Source organism: Dipodomys ordii, unplaced genomic scaffold, assembly GCF_000151885.1.
Source record: "Dipodomys ordii isolate 6190 unplaced genomic scaffold, Dord_2.0 Scaffold99, whole genome shotgun sequence".
NCBI lineage: Eukaryota > Metazoa > Chordata > Mammalia > Rodentia > Heteromyidae > Dipodomys > Dipodomys ordii.
In genome coordinates, this window is record NW_012267315.1 from 3,942,247 (window position 1) to 3,960,574 (window position 18,328).

General features: G+C 44.6%; 1 protein-coding gene across 1 annotated transcript; it reads left to right on the forward strand.

The window, feature by feature from the left end:
• The first annotated feature begins 11,543 nt into the window (after positions 1 to 11,543).
• Positions 11,544 to 15,592, forward strand: Cd93 (CD93 molecule). Its single transcript, XM_013027057.1, has 2 exons — positions 11,544 to 13,606; positions 13,906 to 15,592. Exons 1-2 carry the CDS (start codon positions 11,667 to 11,669, stop codon positions 13,928 to 13,930), a joined length of 1,965 nt encoding a protein of 654 aa, XP_012882511.1. The 5' UTR covers positions 11,544 to 11,666; the 3' UTR covers positions 13,931 to 15,592.
• The last annotated feature ends 2,736 nt before the right edge of the window (positions 15,593 to 18,328 follow it).

An 18,328-nucleotide genomic window follows, 5' to 3' on the forward strand; every position in this document is an offset into this window, starting at 1 on the left:
GGAGAAGGAGAAGGAGAAGAAGAAGAAGAAGAAGAAGAAGAAGAAGAAGAAGAAGAAGAAGAAGAAGAAGAAGAAGAAGAAGAAGAAGAAGGGAAAAAAAAGCAAGCTTGCAGCAATTACTCAGGTGAACTGCTGGCTCTCCTGTCTCAGGAACCTGTACAGCGACCTTGGCATGATGTGACAATGTTATGGGTTATTACCAGCAGGCCAAGGACCCAGCCTGTTCCCAGTAAGTCTGAAACAGCATCTTACCTACATGTCAGAACTTGAAGTGGCCGAGTGTCTCATCCTGCTTTGTGTTCCCACTCTGTAATTCTCTGGCCAGCTCAGGAACATCTGCCTATGATCTTGTCTATGCTACCAGCTGCTCTCTGCTCTCATTGGACACCAGGGTGTGTGTGGCTCATGAATATGTGGACAAAAAGACAGTCTTCCCAAGAGTGTCTCCCGCAAACCCCTGAACCTTCTGCAGGTTTAAGCAGCCATCTCCCCCCTCCACTCACCAGCATCTAGCCAGAGAGGCTGTCTTCTACCCAAAGTAGCCTGCCAAGAAGGTTTTCTCTCTCTTTTGTTTTCCAATATGAGGTGGAGTACCTCAGATGTGAAAAGTACCTCACTGTGAAAAGAGTGCTATTGATTCTGCAAACCAAATAGAGTTCTGTGGACCTGAGAGACCTTAAGAGGTTTGGGGATTGTTCTTATCCCAGCAAATAGAACGTTTAGGACTTAAAAGTTTGGAAAGAATGCTTTGGGCTGCAAGAAATAACCAGAGCACAGGTTGCTTAAGCAATTTCAAATCCATAGGAGAAGGCTCTAGTGTGGTGATTCCAGGCTTGCAGGATTCTGCAATTGCAGGAAGTCTTTGAGAATCCATTCTGCTTTCCTCGTCTTACTTTATGCTTCTAAGCCAGTGTGTTCTGACTTTAAGAGCTTTTCAAAGCAGCCCTCAGAAGATTTCTCAAAGGAAAGGATGACCATTGGTCTAATCTCCATCTAAGGGCAAGGAGGCCTTTTGCAGAAGCACCTAGAACTTTTCTTACCCCACAGGTTAGTCTATACCACACTGTGTTAGCCAGGATATGGAGGTACTCTTATGGGCTGAGATCTGCCATGGTTTGGTGCCTGGGTCAAGGAAGCCCTTAGTGTCTCTTAGCTTATTGGCAACTGGTACACAACTAAGCTTCTCTGAAGAAAAATAGGAGTGGTCATTTATTGGAAAGGCAGTAAGAATTCATTAAATATCTAATTAGGACTCCCCACACTCTAGATATAGAGATACACATGCAATCCTCAGTGGACTTCAGATTATTCTTAGCTGAAAAATCATTACAGATAGAACACAGGTTACTGAGTTCATGTTTAGTGAGGCTGAGGCCTTCCAGGCTACAGGAACAGAGAGATGATTGTGCCAGTAAGGATGCTGATATGGTAGTGATTGCCCTGTGCAAGTGATGACCAATATAGTTAGATACCAGTCTTCCAAAAGAAGCCAGAAATTCAGATCTTTCTTTACAATCTCGGCACTGCTTAAATGTGGACAATGAGTTGAATATTCGAGTACACTGTATGGGTCTGATGTTAAAGGGCGTAGAGCCTAGGGACCAACAGTTAGCATCATCCAGATGAAAAGGCCCAGAGGTCATCTTGCATCTGTACAGCTGTATCTTCACTAAGTGGAATTGGCATCTTGGCCAGGAGACCCCCGTTTTACAGGGAAGGCCTTGAAGAGTCCTGCTACAACCTCCTAGGTCTTCGCTCTGATCATTTTACAACTTTTTAAAAAAATCTTCTATTGAGAATTGAAAGGAGGGTGGATGAGCCTTCATGCTCCGAGCAATAGAGAGCTGTTTCTCTTGAAGAACAGGCTTCTCCTGACATGCAAGAGAAGGGCAGGGCTTGGGAAGAGTGATTCAGAGTTTCAGATGGAAACCAGACATGATCCAGAGCTGTTATAAGAAGTGGATGATGAAATGTACAATTAGATGGTTAAGTCCAACTGCAAGCAAACAGCCACACACAGAAATGCTGGCAAAATTAGCCAGCGCACGCTGGGGTCTGTGTGCAAAGTTACTTTGATAATCGCCAGCATAACTGCTTCCAATGCTTGTATCTCAGGTGGAACTGTCAATCTTGCCTTTCTCTCTGTCACTCAGTCAGTAAGGATCCCTCCTAGACCTTTCAGCCAGGGGAAGACTCAGCATATGCCCCAACCCATACCTTTCACCCCTGGTCCCAAGCACTAATTTAGTGCTGAAGTCATGTGTGGGCAGACTAAGCAGAATTTACCAGTGTCTTTGCCTATAACCCCAAACTCTGCCCCCTCACACTTCAGGATCACAGAGAAAACCCCACGTAAAATGACTAGGGGAAATCAGAAGACCAGCTTCCTAGGAGTGACTGAATCCTGCCACCAGGACAACTGCATAAGTAGCTACCTGAAAATCTTGTACTTTGCAAAAGCTTTGAATACTTCTTACTTCTTCCAAAGAGACTTAGCTCTTACTGTGCCTGCATCTGAGAGGCTAGGCTTGCATGTCTAGGCTCCACATCCAGTGTGCTGGTCTCCAGATGGGCATGTGCAAAGTGATGGTTACGGCTCATGGATTGCATGCTAAGTCTCCAGCTGGTGGTATTCTTTTTGAAAATTCTGGAAACTTTGAGAGGAGGGAGCTGGTTGGAAGAAGTGAATAACTAGGGTTGGGTCCTTGAATGTAGTTTATATTTGGGCAATTCCTGTTATAATCGTCACTTCCTGTCCACCATTAGATGAAAACCTCCTCAGCCACACCTCCTGCCACCATGATATTCTACCCAAGAGCAGGAACCCAAGTAGCCAGTCGTTGAACCCTCTGAAACTGTGAGTCAAAATAGCTCGTTCTCCTCGAAGTGGTTTATGTTAGGTACTTTGTCACAGTGGTAAGAAAAGTCCCTGATACAGCAACCTAGCTTCCAGCATATGAACTTTCGAAAGACAAAACATGTCTATACTGCAGCATAACCTGTGCACACCCACACGAAACTGGCAGTTCTAGATACTTTAGAAGTTGCTGGGATGCAACAACTCTATGCACTGGCATAAAGTCATCACTGACTGGCCACATGGTGCCACCAACCTGGAGGCTACAGCTCCAAGGAATGCAAGGGAGGCTTCCTAGGCCCAGGCTGAGCTCCCAGGTCACACTGATGGTATGAAAACACCCACAGCAGCCAGCTACTGGTAGCTGAAGCCTGGAATCCTAGCTACTCAGGAGGCTGAAATCCAAGAATCACAGTTTGAATGACAGCCTGGGCAGGAAAGTCTGTGAGACTCTTATCTCAAATTAACCATCAGAAAACCAGAAGTGGAGCTGGTAGTTCGAATGGTAGAGTGCTAGCCTTGAGCCAAAGAGCTCAAGCACAGTGCCTAGGTCCTGAGTTCAAGCCGCACCCCTCCATACACACCACACCCCATCACCCCATGCTTACAACCTGGCCTCTGATGGTTATGCCATTGTCTCTGTTCTGACTGACCCTTTCCACACATTCCCTTCATGCTAATGCAGCAGGGAGGTATTCTGCTCTGTGTGTAGCTGGGGTAGTGGCTAGCTAAAGAACATTGCTGTGTATCTGAATCTATAGGGAGAGAGTGGTGATTTAGGATATGCTAGACACTTTCTTGCCCATTCCCATTCCCAGTCTCTCCTCATCTTCCTCCTCTTCCCCCACCCTCTTCCTCCTGGTAGAGTCTCACAATGTAACCTATGCTGTCCCCCTGTTCTTGGTCTTCATGCTCTGCCTTCTAAATCCTGGGATTATAGACCTGAGCCTGTATCCCTTTCTAAGCTAGGGTTTCTTGGAGACATCCTTCCTCCTTGAAAACTGACTAGGACAAAAGTAGCCATCATCATTAGAAACAGTTATGCAATAAGTGAATGTTGTGTTTACACTGCTGGTCATGGCAACTGTTGACTAAGCACTTCCTGTGCCAAGTGCTTTGCTAAGTCATCTCATTAATGTTAATCCTCATGGCTCTGTGGGGTGGGGCACCACTTACATGCAAGGAAACCAAGACCCAGGGAGGAAAGTCATTTGTTCAGGGGTACATGGCTAGCAAGTGGCACATTTTGACTAGTGATCAGAACTATGGTAGGTATGGGTTACTGTTTTCATTTTGGGCTGTCAACCAAGTTTGGAGAAGCTGCTTGAGGCCAAGAAATGATGATGTCATCATCAATATGGATGATTTTTCTTAATTTTTTTCTTTTGTTTTAAAGCCAAAGACAAGGAGAAATCTCAGTGTTTGAAAAATGTTACTTTAATCCGACTAGGTATCTTGTATACAAACTAGATTTTCACTTAAAGACAACATATTAGGTGGTATAGCCTCTGTCTGCTCTGTTTTCTAACTTTAAACTTTGAGCACAAAAACTTCTGTGATCACTGTTTGGGACTCAGAAAACAACAGTCTAAGATAGTACATACTGATAAGAGGGAAATTTTTAAATAAAGTCTTCTGAAAGGCAGCATATTGTGGAAGAAGTCTTCTTACCTGCCTTTAGACCACACCCACCACAGGGCAGAGTAACCTGGCAGTTTCTCTCTAAAATGTTGTTGTTTTTCCAAGGAAAAAGACTGGGAATATAGTCACCAACTTCGTGACAGATAGTATGTATTTTGGGCTTAGATTCTAAAGAGAATCTTTTATAAGCTAACTTCTGTTTCAGGGTTCATTCATCTCCCCTAAAATCATCTACTATGCCCACATCTTTTTCACCCCACTTGCTTTCCCTTTGGAAAAGAGTATTTAAGCCAGGTATGGTGGCACATGCCTATGCACCACCAGGTAATACAGCATTCAGGAGATTGAGGCAGGCGGATTATGAGTTCACACAAACAAACAGAGAAGTAGAGACAGAAAAGAGAGAGTATCAAGCTAGGACCATCTGGCCCTTTCTTTGAGTTTTGTTCTTTCGTGTGGCTACAGTGTTCAGGTTGGTGTATTCTTCTGCATTCTGTTCGGGCTTTTCTCCTCTTAATCTATGTGTGGTCAGTTTCTTTTAGTAGAGGGAAAGTGTGAACCTCCTTATATAGCGCATAGCATAACAGGGACACAGTGACTCAAAGCTCTATTCATAATCTTATAGTCTAGTTCTGCCACTGTTCACTGTTCACTGTTCACTTGTCTACCTAGGGAGGTAGACAAGATTAAAATTCATGGAATGGTAAGGCCACCCAGCAAGCTCAGCAATCTTCAGCTACTCGAAAACTTACCCTCTAAGGACAAGGAATGGTTCTGAAATTGCCTAAGGTCTAGTTATACCCAGACACGAATTCCTTTAATAACAAAGTTCCTAGGTTATCTTTCTGGAAAAGCCTCCAAAATCTATCAGGAACTCTATGCAACTGGCTCTACAAGACTGGACAGCTCCTTTCATCAATAACTTACCGAAATCATAAGCTAAAACTCCTCTCCACAGAACACGATAACCCACATACACACACACAAGAAACATGTAGCCTGTGAGGAGAGAAGACCATGTATGCCTGCCCAAGAGAACCCTAGAACTTTCTCTCATCCAACCAACTCCTACCCCTGCAAGAAATCCACAAGGCAGAATTGAGTTCCTATCTCCCTTACTCCAAACATACTGGCGGTGTCTAGCTAATGGGGAGTGGCCCTTTGCTCAGTAAGTTTAGTCCAAGTGAGCTAGACCTACTCTACAATTGAGAATCTCCAACTCAACCTCTGAGTAAAATAAAATATAATTATTACAAAATGAGTAAATAGAGATATTCATCTGAAGCTTACAGATATATTATTAAAACCAAGATGATAGCGCAATTGTTTAAGACTTAAACCTTAGGTTTGGGGGAGGTGTTTTGTTGTTTCTGTTTTGTTTTTGTTTGTTTGTTTTTTGCTTGAGTTTTGGAAAGGGAAAAAAGAATTTTATCATCAGGCTTGTTTAGAATTGCTGGGATTTGGCAAAAAGAAAAAGAGAGATAACTTTTCTTTAGAAATACTTAAAAGATAGCTGAATTTTAATCAGTTGCATCATATTTTAAATTTTCTGTGAATAAATTACTATCATTATTTCTTGCATGGCCTGGGTCTCCAACCTATACTAGCCTTGTGTTCTCCCAGCGTGTTACTTGCGTTCTACCAGCAGGGTTACCTGTGCAATCTCCTCCTCTCTGAGACACTCTGTGACCACCTAGTGTCCCTTGCTAACTTGCCTTGGAAACGTATACTTCATTACCAAGAATACTACTTCTGAGAGCATTGTGGCTAGCTGTTTCCCTCTGTTCTCTTGCCCCATTCCCTACTTATTTTCTATAAGGCCCATAATAAAGGGCAACCCATACCCTGTCTCTATATGGAAATAATACAGGAGATACACAATAATCACAATGTTCACTCATTGAGAGAATGAACAGAAAATGGACTGATATGTATGGGGGCATCTGCTGAGTATGGTGTTAGAATAAAGTCTGCTTTTAATGTCCTCTTTTGTTCAGAAAAAAAGGAAGAGAAGCCATACAGATGTCTGAATGATCTACAAAGCTATTAATCTGCTCCCAAATAATTGAGATTAAACTGTCCCCATATTAGAGAGAACATTCCATTCCCAGCACGATGCAAAAGACATTTTTAAGGGCAAATTAAAAAGAAAATACAGAGTACTCAATAAGACTCCAGATTTTTACTGAAGGTTCAGGTTGTATATAGCCATATACCATGTGACTACACTTATGATTGTTCTAGGATCCCTGAAATGCCTTCAATCCAAAGACTGGCCAAGGAAAACTTGGTGTCCAGGCTGTTGATTCCTGTCATTTAAGGATCAGCCCTTGGAGACATTTGATACAATCTACATTCTAAGTAAAAAATGATGTCAATATCCTTGGGGGAATATAGTATGTGAGATGCCAAAGTTCCTCAAAGTTTGCATTCAATCTATCTTAAATAAAGATAAAACTCAGCCAAATCCCACCCGGGAAAAGTAAGTGTCCTGTCTTCCCCTGACCTCGCAGGAATCATGCCGTCAGCCCACTGGGACCTGTGCCACTTTGTTTAGGACGGGGAGACCTGTCACTGGAGAGTCCCAAGGGAGTATCCAAGTGGAATCAACCCCACAGAAACCTGCAACCGTCAAAAGGTGAGTTGATGAACTGGAAGTGAGACAATGTGTCTACCCAGGAGGGAAACTGCACTGTACTTGGACACACATAGATCATTTGGGGGAACAATGTGTGCAATTTAGACCGAGATCTTGGAGACATATATGATCAGGATGAGAATAGCAGAGGGGATCTTACCCCCTGCTCCTTCTTGGCTCCAGAAGGGAGTACAGGGCATGATTTTACTGTGATAGATGCTAGAATCAGAAGAGTATCCAGAAGCCCCATTTCCACGGCCTTACTTACAGGTGGGAAAGGAAGATCTGAGGTTGAGCTAGCTGGCTTGCTGGAAATCCTGAAGTATTATTCATAACTCCCTGGGCAGGGCAGTTCCTGCATTTTAAATGGCTTTTGTCAGAGTCTGTGCCTCAGAAATCCCCCCACCCCCAGAAACACACCCTGCAGGCTAACGGATGGTTAAACAAAGCATATCTCCTTCCAGTTTATTGTCTTCTCTAAAACTTGGCTAAGTAAAAAGCACTGGATTTGAAAGCTCCTGTGTGGAAGGTGGAGAGTCAATTAAGATCCCATAGTTTGGTAAAGATCTGGAGGTCCAAGTGGCTAGCAAGCTGTAAATATCTTTCAACCAGTATCCTTATGAACCAACAACATGATCAATAGGATGATTCCTGCAGCACCATGAATTAATGGAGGAATTAAGCTATTGGTTGCAGAGATAGGTATCTAAACCAGAAGAAAGAATGGATACCAGCCCACAATGCAACTCAAGCTCAGCATTATTGGACTGATTTTATAAATATTAAGAAATCACCTGCTGTTCAATAAACCTTTAGGAGCGCAGTTTTACTCAGACAATGGTCAATATCAACCCTCACCAAGCTCAAATGCATGGCTAAGTACAAGAGCCAGGGACACTAGCCTACGCAGCTTCCCTCCAACCTATTTCCTTTACTCTGGAGATGATCACAGAATCTGAGAGAACAGGTTACCATGAGAAAATGTCTGGGAGATGCTGAATGCCAAGGCAGCCCTTACCATTATTCTCTAGCTCACAGCTTATTTCTCCACCTCCCCTGGATAAACCAAGCTCTCCAATCCCTCAATTCTTGGTCACCCAAAAAAGAGTTATGGAATTCTTCTGCATGTCCCAGTGCTTCAGATTTTGCCCTACCCCAAACTGATAACTGCCTAATTGGCATTCTCAGTATCTCTCAAATCTATTGTTCCTAATCCAAGGACCAGCCTAGTCCAAGTTGCCCTCTTCTGGTCCTGCAAACCTGATTGCCTGCTGAATGGTTTCCCGCATCATTGCTCACCTTCTACAAACAGCTCTCATGTCTTCCCTTCAGCTCTTCCCCTATGCATTTCAAAACTAAGCCCAAGACTTCAGTATCGGAGTTCAAAAGGCTCCATCTTTTCTTATATCTTCCATCCCAGTCTCCAACTTCTAAGTTCACTGTCCTTCATTCACTGCTTTGCCCATAGGGCCTTGGAATGTGCTATTTCCTAATCTGGATATCATTCTGTCTCTTATCTATTTCTTCTTTAGATTGTAGCTTCATAGACTTTTGTTTCCAAACTACCCACTCACCACTACCACATCTTGACTCTAGCACTGGCATCTCCTGGCACTGAAATGGAACAAAATTATGACTTCTTCAAAGGTGTCCAGTTAAAAAGACTTCAAAGATCAGAAAGAAAAAAATCCCAGTGTCTAGCCCAAAGCACAGTAGAAACAATTGTTAGCTTCATAGATGGATGAATGTGAGTAGAAGAATATATTACTAGTTGCTTCTAAAAGCAACTTTCTTAAAGTTTGGCAATAAATCTCTTTTTATACACACAAAATAAGAATATAAGAGTAGGTAGATGATGGACTAATGAGTGGATAGGTGGATGATAAGTGATGGGTGAATAGATGAATGATGGAGGGATTGATGGACGAATGGGTAAGAGGATACATGATGGATGGGGAAAGGGATGAATGGATAAGTGATAAATGGATGGATGGGTATAGATAGATGAATAGGAGGGTGGATGGGTGGATGGATGGATGATGGGAAGATGGATAAGTATATGAGTGAGTAAATGGATAGATGGATGAAGGTATAAAATAGCATTGGAAAGATCCTGTGGGTTCTGTGGAAAGGTTCTTAAATACCTGGACTCTCTTAATTATCTTTTCTTTTCTTTTTTTTTTGGGGGTCCGGTCGTGGGGCCTGAACTGTGGGCCTGGACACCGTCCCTCAGCTCTTCAGCTCAAGGCTAGCGCTCTACCACTTGAGCCACAGCACCACTTCCAGCTTTTTTTTTCTTTTTGCTTATGTGGTGCTGAGGAATCGAACCCAGGGCCTCAGGCATGCAAGGCAAGCACTCTGCCACTGAGCCACCTTCCTAGCCCTTAATTATCTTTTCTAAATAAAGACCTTTTCTTAGGAGTCTCCAGCTGGGGTCTGAGACAGGCAGTTTATTCCTTTGACAGGCTGGGAGCCAATAAGTTTCTAACTCTCAGAATCTCCACCTCGGTTCTCTATGGAGATCAGTGTGGCAGATTTTGGTGCCTTGTTCCTACCCCCTGGGCAATGCCTTGCAATTCTCCTCTCACGCATGTCCTGGGGTGCTCTGGGCCCTTGTGGTCATGCCCAGGTGCCAAAATGCTGTGTAGTGAAGTACTGTAGTTCCATGTCACCTCAGCAACAGTTTTGAATACAAGCGAGACTTTCCCATACCAGACTACAACACAACTTCTCGCTCTTGACCTCCTTTCAGCTCTCCATTGATGTCAGCCCGGGTATCTATCATACCCAACTTCCAGTGGCCCCCTCTCTAGGGGACAGCTAGATGCAACTTTTTGACTAGACTCACTCGTCCCCATACCCACATGGATCGTGCAGATTTGCTACAGTGGCCAATCACAACGTGATTTCTCAGGACTTGGAACTGTTTATTAACCAATTAGAACTCCCTCAGGGAATCTGGCAATGTCCTGAACCTCAATAAAGACTTTGATTTACCAATCTCTCTCTCTCTCTCTCTCGTTGAATCTGTAGCTAATAAATTACTTGGAATTTCGTGTGTTCCATTGAATTGTTTCTTTTGTGTCTACTCCAACATGCCTGTATCGGACCTCTCACCTGTTCAAAGATTGTCCATATTGATCAGACTAAACTCTGTCTCCCAAGAACCAAAGGAATATAGTCACTGTCTTTAGAAAAGACCTTACGCCTAAATTAGAGAAACATGATGGGCAGCTTGCTTCTGTCTTCAGCTGTGGGAGTTCAGAGGTAAAACATTCACAGTGTTCCAGAATGTCCCAGGGACAAGGCTCCAACGTCACCTCTATTGGTTCCTTCCTGGACTACTTTGCCTCCCCTTTCTTGCTCCAAATCCTTGCCTCGGGCTCTACTTTGGAGGAATCAGCCATCCTAACCACCAAGTGTCTATGATTACAGGGACAAAGCCCTTTGACTCAGGGGCTTTGGATGAGTTGCTGTGAGCCAGGCCTCTCATTCCTTGATCAGAAATCTAGCCATGCCATGATTCATTCCCTGCTCTTGAACTCCCCAAGCCAGGGGAAGGAGGCATGGAAACCCAGGCCCAGGAGATTGGAAAAATTTCCCTTTTCTTGCTTTCTGATGCTATGTGTGTGTGTGTGTGTGTGTGTGTGTGTGTGTGTGTGTGTGTGTGTGTGTGTGTGACCCTATCACCTCACAATGCATTCTTTACACTATAAAACCCTGAAAACTGCCAAATTCGACCCAATTTGGTTTACTGTTCTTGAGCTTGGCATTATGTTAGAAACCCAGACGTTCCCACGGCCCAGATACTATTTAAAAACTGCCTATCTATTTAAAGTTCATGATGGGAGGAATAAAAGAAAAAGGACTCTCAAAGCCAAAGGGTGTCGGGGTAGGGGCATGAGATAGGAGAATGAAAAATCCAGTTTGCTTCTAAAAAAGGCTGAAAAGTATAACTATCCAAGGCTTTGGGTCTTAAGCCTCTGTGTTTTGTTTTTTTTTTAACTTTTGGTTGTTTGTAAATGAAAGTGGAATTTTATTAAGGGTTACTCAAGTTCTGAGCCCCCAAAGTCTCTGCTTACTGAGCAGCATACCATTCAGGTTCCTCATGTGATGGGAAAGAGAACAGAGCCAAAAGAAAGCATGCTATCTCGGAACTGGACACCTCTTCTCCACATCATGCTGGGGTTTCCACAGCTCTGAGCCAGGGATCAGCAAAGCTGCCTGGCCCCTTTTGTGAACAACAAAACCCATGGTGATCAAGGCAACAGGAGTTAGAAAACTATTCACTGCAGGAAGCCCCAGTATCCGGTGAGAAATAAGAATTACAAGAGCACAGGATGCGCCTTGGGTCAGGGGGATGTGAAAAGTCCAGCAGTCTTTGTGTCCTCTGAGCCACAACTGCCGCTGCCTGCTGCTGCTGCTTAAACCACAGCTCCTCTCCCAGACTGGGTGCCAGAAGGCTGGGCTCAAGTGGCTGCAATCACTGTGGGGTGTCTAGCTTCTCATCAGGGTGACCTGGAGACCAGGATGGCTACTTCCAAGAGTCTACTGTTGTTGTTGCTTTTGGGCCAGCCCTGGATGGGAGCTGAAGCTGTCTCTGAGGCTGTGGTGTGCGTGGGGACTGCCTGCTACACAGCCCACTGGAGCAAACTGAGTGCCGCTGAGGCCCAGCATCACTGCAAAGAGAACGGAGGTAACCTGGCCACAGTGAAGAGCGAGGAGGAGGCCAGACATGTCCAGCAAGCCCTGGCCCAGCTGCTGAGGTCCAAGGCACCCCTGGGAGCAAGGATGGGCAAGTTTTGGATCGGACTCCAGCGAGAAAAGGGCAAGTGTATGGACCATGACCTGCCACTGAAGGGCTTCAGCTGGGTGGGTGGGGGTGAGGATACCTCTTATAAAAATTGGCACAGGGACGTCAGGACCTCCTGCATCTCCAAGCGTTGTGTGTCCTTACTGCTGGACCTGTCTTTAACACCCCATCCCAGCCATCTCCCCAAGTGGTCGGACAGCCCCTGCGGGACTCTTCAGAATCCAGGAATCAATGTTGAGGGATTCGTGTGCAAGTTCAGCTTCAAAGGCATGTGCCGGCCTCTGGCCCTGGGGGGTCCAGGCCAGGTGAACTATACCACCCCTTTTCAAGCCACCACCTCTTTCCTGGAGGCTGTGCCCTTCGCCTCGGCAGCCAGTGTGGTCTGTGGGGACGAGACTGAGGGTAAGAACCATTATTTTCTGTGCAAAGAAAAGGTCCCCAATGTGTTCAGCTGGGACAGCTCTGGTCCCCTCTGTGTAAGCCCCAAGTTCGGCTGCAACTTTAACAATGGGGGCTGCCAACAGGACTGCTTTGAAGGTGGGGAAGGCTCCTACCTCTGTGGCTGCCGGCCTGGATTCCGGCTGCTGGATGACCTGGTGTCCTGTGCCTCTCGGAATCCTTGCAGCTCCAACCCATGTCCCGAGGAGGCCACATGTGTCTCTGGACCCCAGGGGAAAAATTATACATGCCATTGCCCTCCTGGTTACCAGCTGGACTCAAGTCAGCTTGGCTGTGTGGATGTGGATGAATGTCAAGACTCCCCCTGTGCCCAGGATTGTGTCAACACCCCCGGAGGCTTCCACTGTGAGTGCTGGGTGGGCTACAAACCTGGAGGCCCAGAAGAGGACACCTGTAGGGATGTGGATGAGTGCGCCTTTGACCAGTCACCCTGTGCCCAGGGCTGCATCAATACCGATGGCTCCTTCCACTGCTCCTGCAATGAGGGTTATGTCTTATCTGAAGAGGATGGTACCCAATGCAAGGATGTGGATGAGTGTTCGGACCCCAAGGGCAACCCGTGTGACACTGAGTGCTTTAACACACCAGGGTCCTTCCACTGTGGCTGCCAGCAGGGCGAGGAGTTGACCTCCAATGGGGTCTTTTGCATCACACTCTCTGTGTCCTCAGGATCACCAAAGCCTCCTCCAGAAGAGGACAAGGGAGATGCACAAGAGAGCACTGTGCCTCCTTCCAAAACACCCAGTTCTACCAGCGCCTCTGAGGACATCTCTAAGGGAGACCCTGAGGATATCACCACAAGGAGACTCTCCCTCTCCTCCAGTGTCCCCTCCACCTCTGCTCCGCCTGAGATGTCAGCTTCTAGTGGGTCCCCCCAAATCTGGACAGAGATGGGTGTCCATTTGCCTACAACCACCTCCCATGACAAGCCAACAGGAGAGAACTCCCTGGTAGGCAAGGATTCTGTGGCCACACAAAGCGACCATGGCACAGATGGACAAAAACTCCTTCTGTTCTACATCCTGGGCACCGTGGTGGCCATTTCACTCTTGCTGGCTCTGGCTCTAGGGCTTTTGATTTACCGCAAAAGAAGAGCCAAGAGGGAGGAAATCAAAGAGAAGAAGCCCCAGAATGCAGCTGATAGCTATTCCTGGGTCCCAGAGCGAGCAGAGAGCAGGGCCTTGGAGAATCAGTACAGGTAAAGAGACCTTGGCAGGAAGGAGGGGGCGGGGCAGGGGCAGGGGAGGGAGGCATTGGCTTCAGTCTGAAGAGGGAGGAGCAGGACATACAGGTGGATGTTAAGCTCAACCCTAGCAGCCCACCAGAGGCATGAGAGTCTATAGTATAAGTGCATGGGTGGAGGTGTGGTCTGTGGTGTGTGTGTGTGTGTGTGTGTGTGTGTGTGTGTGTGTGTAGGTGGGGGAGGATGTCTCTGAGAGTCCAGATGTGCATATAAGAGGAGCAATGTGACTCTCAACATCTTTTTTTTTTTTATAGTCCAACACCAGGGACAGACTGCTGAAGGTGACGTGGCCCCAGCAATGCGGTCAGACAGCTGCCATCTTAAGAACTTTAGATTTCCTGACTCAAAGGAAGACCTCCATCTTTCCACCAGACTGGACTGGAAACTTGACCAACAGTTGTACACATCTCCCCTTAAAACTATGGTGGCTTGGGATGAGCAGCTATTTCCCCAGTATGTATGGTATTCTTGACATACACACACATATACACACATACACATACACCTGTGTGTATGTGTGTATGTGTGTTGGCCTGTCATTATCTGTTGTGACTATCAATGGTTTTCACTCAAATGTTCCTTTTCAAATTTAAATGTGACTGATTTTATTTTCTCCTCTTGGTTCTGGATCAGGGCAGGAGTAGTCAGGTGCTAACCGGCTCCCTTTGAAGGACTCTTTGATCTTTCTATGTGATAGAAATGAAGAACATTGATTAACTTCTTTTTTGGCCTAAGGAAACCTATACAGCACTGGAAACAATTCTCTGCATTTGCAATTATTTATCTCCCTACCCCTGCCCCATCATTCCTCCTGAGAATTGTTGAAATCCTTTGAAAATGAGAGAAAGTACAATTAACTGCCCAGGTAGCAAGCAGGCAGGAAGTTTAGATATCACACCCCATTGTTATTAAGTTCCTAATAGTCTTGGGTTTACTTGCAAGTGAAGTTGAAAAAATATGAAAAAAAGTGTCTTGAATCAAGTGAAAGGCTTTGGTAAAAACAAGTATACAGGGCTAGAGAGAAAGATGCTGGCGATTTGTTTCATGAAATACTTGAGTTAATTTATCTAAATTAATTTAGCTAAATTCACTTGCTTATGGATAAGATCAACAATTAAAAAAAATTATGGGTAGCTTGTCTTGGAGCCAGCACCGGCCTCCGGTCACCCCCATAGGCTGCCCTGTCTTGAGTTTTCTGGCCAGAATTTCCGTGTTTCAATTGTAGATGGAGAAATTTCACAGTGATTGTACCTAAAGGATGTGTGAGTGAGCTGATAGACTGTGTTTTGAAAATGGTCACTTTTAAAGTATGTTAGCACAGTTCAGAGTTCAGGGTCAAGAGTGCATGTGGAGGATTTGAGCCCTGATTTACAGATGTGGCTGAAAACCAAGTTGCATAGGATGCTGAGGGGAAACTGTGTTTCTGTCCCTTTCTCTCTCTCAGAAAAAAAAAAGAAAAAAAGGAAGAGAAAAGGGAAGGAGAAGGAGAAGAGACAATAACTAAAATCTATTATAGCAGTGAAAACTGCTTAAAACCATCTTAATCTGTCTCATGTCAAAGTATATATTTGCAGGTCTCCCCTGACCCTGCTGTGGACAAGCAGCTCTGGTGTGTCCCCCAGCGTGGCTGGGAGGTTAACCTTCCCAGGATTCCGAAGCCTTTGGTTTCTGGGAACAAAGGTATTGTATCCTCCCAGAGGGTGAGACACCCTGGTTGGGAGATGAAAAACTGCCAGGTGTAGGACATGTGGAGTTAAGTAAATTTCCCTTTGTCACCTTTAAAATGTAGGTGCTATAGCTCAGATGTGATTGTCTCTGGCTAGATTTTAAGATTAATGGAAACCCCAAGGTGGAGGGGTAAGAGGACATCAGAGCTTTGAGCTTTTGAGAGGGATTTGCTCTGTGTGTGTGTGTGTGTGTGTGTGTGTGTGTGTGTGTGTTACTCACCAATCCTGGGGCTTGAACTCAGGGCTTAGGTGCTGTCCATGAGCTTTTGCTCAAGGCTAGTGTTCTACCATTTGAGCCATTCCACTTGTGGCTTCTTTGAGTAGCTTATTAGAGACTAGAGTTTCATGGACTTTCCTATTCTGGCCAAATTTGAACCCATGATCCTCAGATCTCAAACTCCAGAGAAGCTAAGATTACTGGTGAGAACTACCTGCCAAAGCCAGGTCTCCAGTTTTCCTTTTGTAATTCCATTGCTCAACCAAGAGAGAACAGTGCCGTTCCCTTAGGCAGGAATCTTCATTGAATAGAGCACCCTTCCACTCTCCTTTTCCCCAGTTGGTTGGGGTTGGCAATCCACTGCATAAAACCAACACGGACCATTCAGATGATCTTAGAGACATGGCAACATTTGCAGTTTAGTGCAATCAATGCAATACAACACCTGTACCTCCAGCCTTTATACTTTTCACACTTGTCATTTGGGGTGAGGAAAGTTTCCTTATGCTAGGCTTACTATAGCCCCCATGGTGTGCACAGATTCTAGAATTTGCCAGAATCACTTCGAGGTCCTTTGGTTTACAGCATATTCTGTTTTCTTATTTAGCCCAGTCTTTCTTTTCTGGTCAGTGTTTCAGCTCTGCGGTGGGTGGCAATGTCCCCAACAGCAAAGAATACCCACTGTAGATCCTCTCTTTAGTAACCCATAAGGGGAAAATCACTGATAAGTTTCTCAAAAAACCCCTGATGGGGCTGGGAAGATGGTTCAATGGTAGCAGAAAAAACCAATGGTAAGCAGAAAAAAACAGAAGTGGTGCTATGGCTCAAGTGGTAGAGCACTAGCCTTGAGCTGAAGAGCTGAGGGTCAGCACCCAGGCCCAGAGGTCAGGCCCCACGACCGGACCCCCCCAAAATTATCTCAAGCCAGAATTAGAGGGGTTTTTGTTGTTGTCGTTTTTTTTTTATTTTTGGTACCAGGGTTTGAACTCGCTCTTGCTTACAGCTAGCCCTTATTTGAGTCATGCCTCAATTCTGGCTTTTTACTGGTTAACTGGAGATTAGAGATTTACCAATTCATCAGCTGGGGCTGTCTTCTAACCTTGATCCTCAAATCTCAGCCTAAGATTATAAGCATGAGTCATAGTGCCTGACCATTACTTTTAATTTTGGTGGAGTTGTTTATTATTGAAGAGATGTAACAAAGGAGGGCAATTCATTGTGGATATTCATTGCCATGGAAATCTAGACCTAATTCTGCCTGGAATCTAGCTTAGCTTTGAGGCAAAAACCAGCTGTATCTGGCTTTTACTTTTGTTTTCTGACATACTTAATCATCATCACCCTCACCACCACCACTACCTTCATCACAATCATCACCATCACCACTAATCATCTTCACCATCACTTCCCAATGCTTTCCCAGCACTTTGCATCCTTCTTGTCATTTTTCTTGGAAGCTGTAACGGGATGAATGACACAAGTCTGGCTGAGATCAGAAGGGAAGCACGCTGGCTCATTGCCAGACTCTTTGGACCCTCTGGTTAAGGGACACACCCACCAACTTCCTGGAGGGTCCATCTTGACATCTTCCACTGATCAGGCAAAAATGTGGAATAAAAGTTTAAACACTTCTGTGTGCATGTTTCTTTCTATTGTACAGGGTAAATTGCATCGGAACTGATTTTTTTCCTTCCAAAGTTACCATTCTCTTTTAATTTGTAGCCATCCAACCTTGTGTAAGAAAGCTGTCACCAAACAAACAACCTTTCAATGGATGGATATGATCTTTAAGTCCTTTTGTTTCAATCCTCTTTTCCTATACATATTTCTGGGAAAACTAAGAGAACAAAGATGATAGTTGACAAAAAATAGTTACTCATTCAAAATAACAGAGCTCTAAAAAAAAGAAAATATAGGAAAGCCTTTTCCTATTATTTTTCTTCTTAGCCTCTCCATTGTTTAAATCAGGAAAACAGGAAAAGGCTGCTTTCTAGCACCTGCTAAATGGTTTAACACCCTTGCATATTTCCATCACCTTAAACAATAGCATTAGCATGGGAAACGAAAGTACAATCCTTCAAAACATCTATCCCTCCTCTGACTCCAAAATTCATGGCTTCAATCTATGTGTCTTAATTGAGCCTGTGAATCAAAAACACGTTAACAAATGATAATAATCCAAGTTCTCCACAAATTTAGCAAACACCAGATCCCAGGATCAATACTCACTGACGAGAAGCGCTTGTTCAAAAATGACTTGTGATTTTGGTCTGTTCTTGAAGATAGTGCCCATCTGTTTTAAATAAGAACTCTGGGATTCCCACAATGAGCTGCCTGTCTTATCTGTAAGGTGGCAGGCAGCTCTTTTCTGCACATTTAGTCTACTGTTTGTTCATCAGGGATGAAGTTCTTTTGCAGATCTAGCTTAAGCTTAAGTTAGATCTTGTTCTGTGATGTCATCTGGGATTATAAATGTTAGTAATTACTTCCTGAACCTTACATGGAAATGTAAATAGTTAAAAATCTGTGTATTTGGTGGGGAGGGGGGAGGCTGGGAAGGGATGTGAAGGGTAAACCAAAGGAGGAGGCTGCAATGCTTGGTAATAAATGTACGCATTATCCTGCCCATGTAATTGTAACCCCTCTGTACAGTATGTTCACAAATAAAAAATAAATAAATAAAATTTAAAAAAATCTGTGTATTTGATCTTTGTTTGGCTAATTATGGAATTA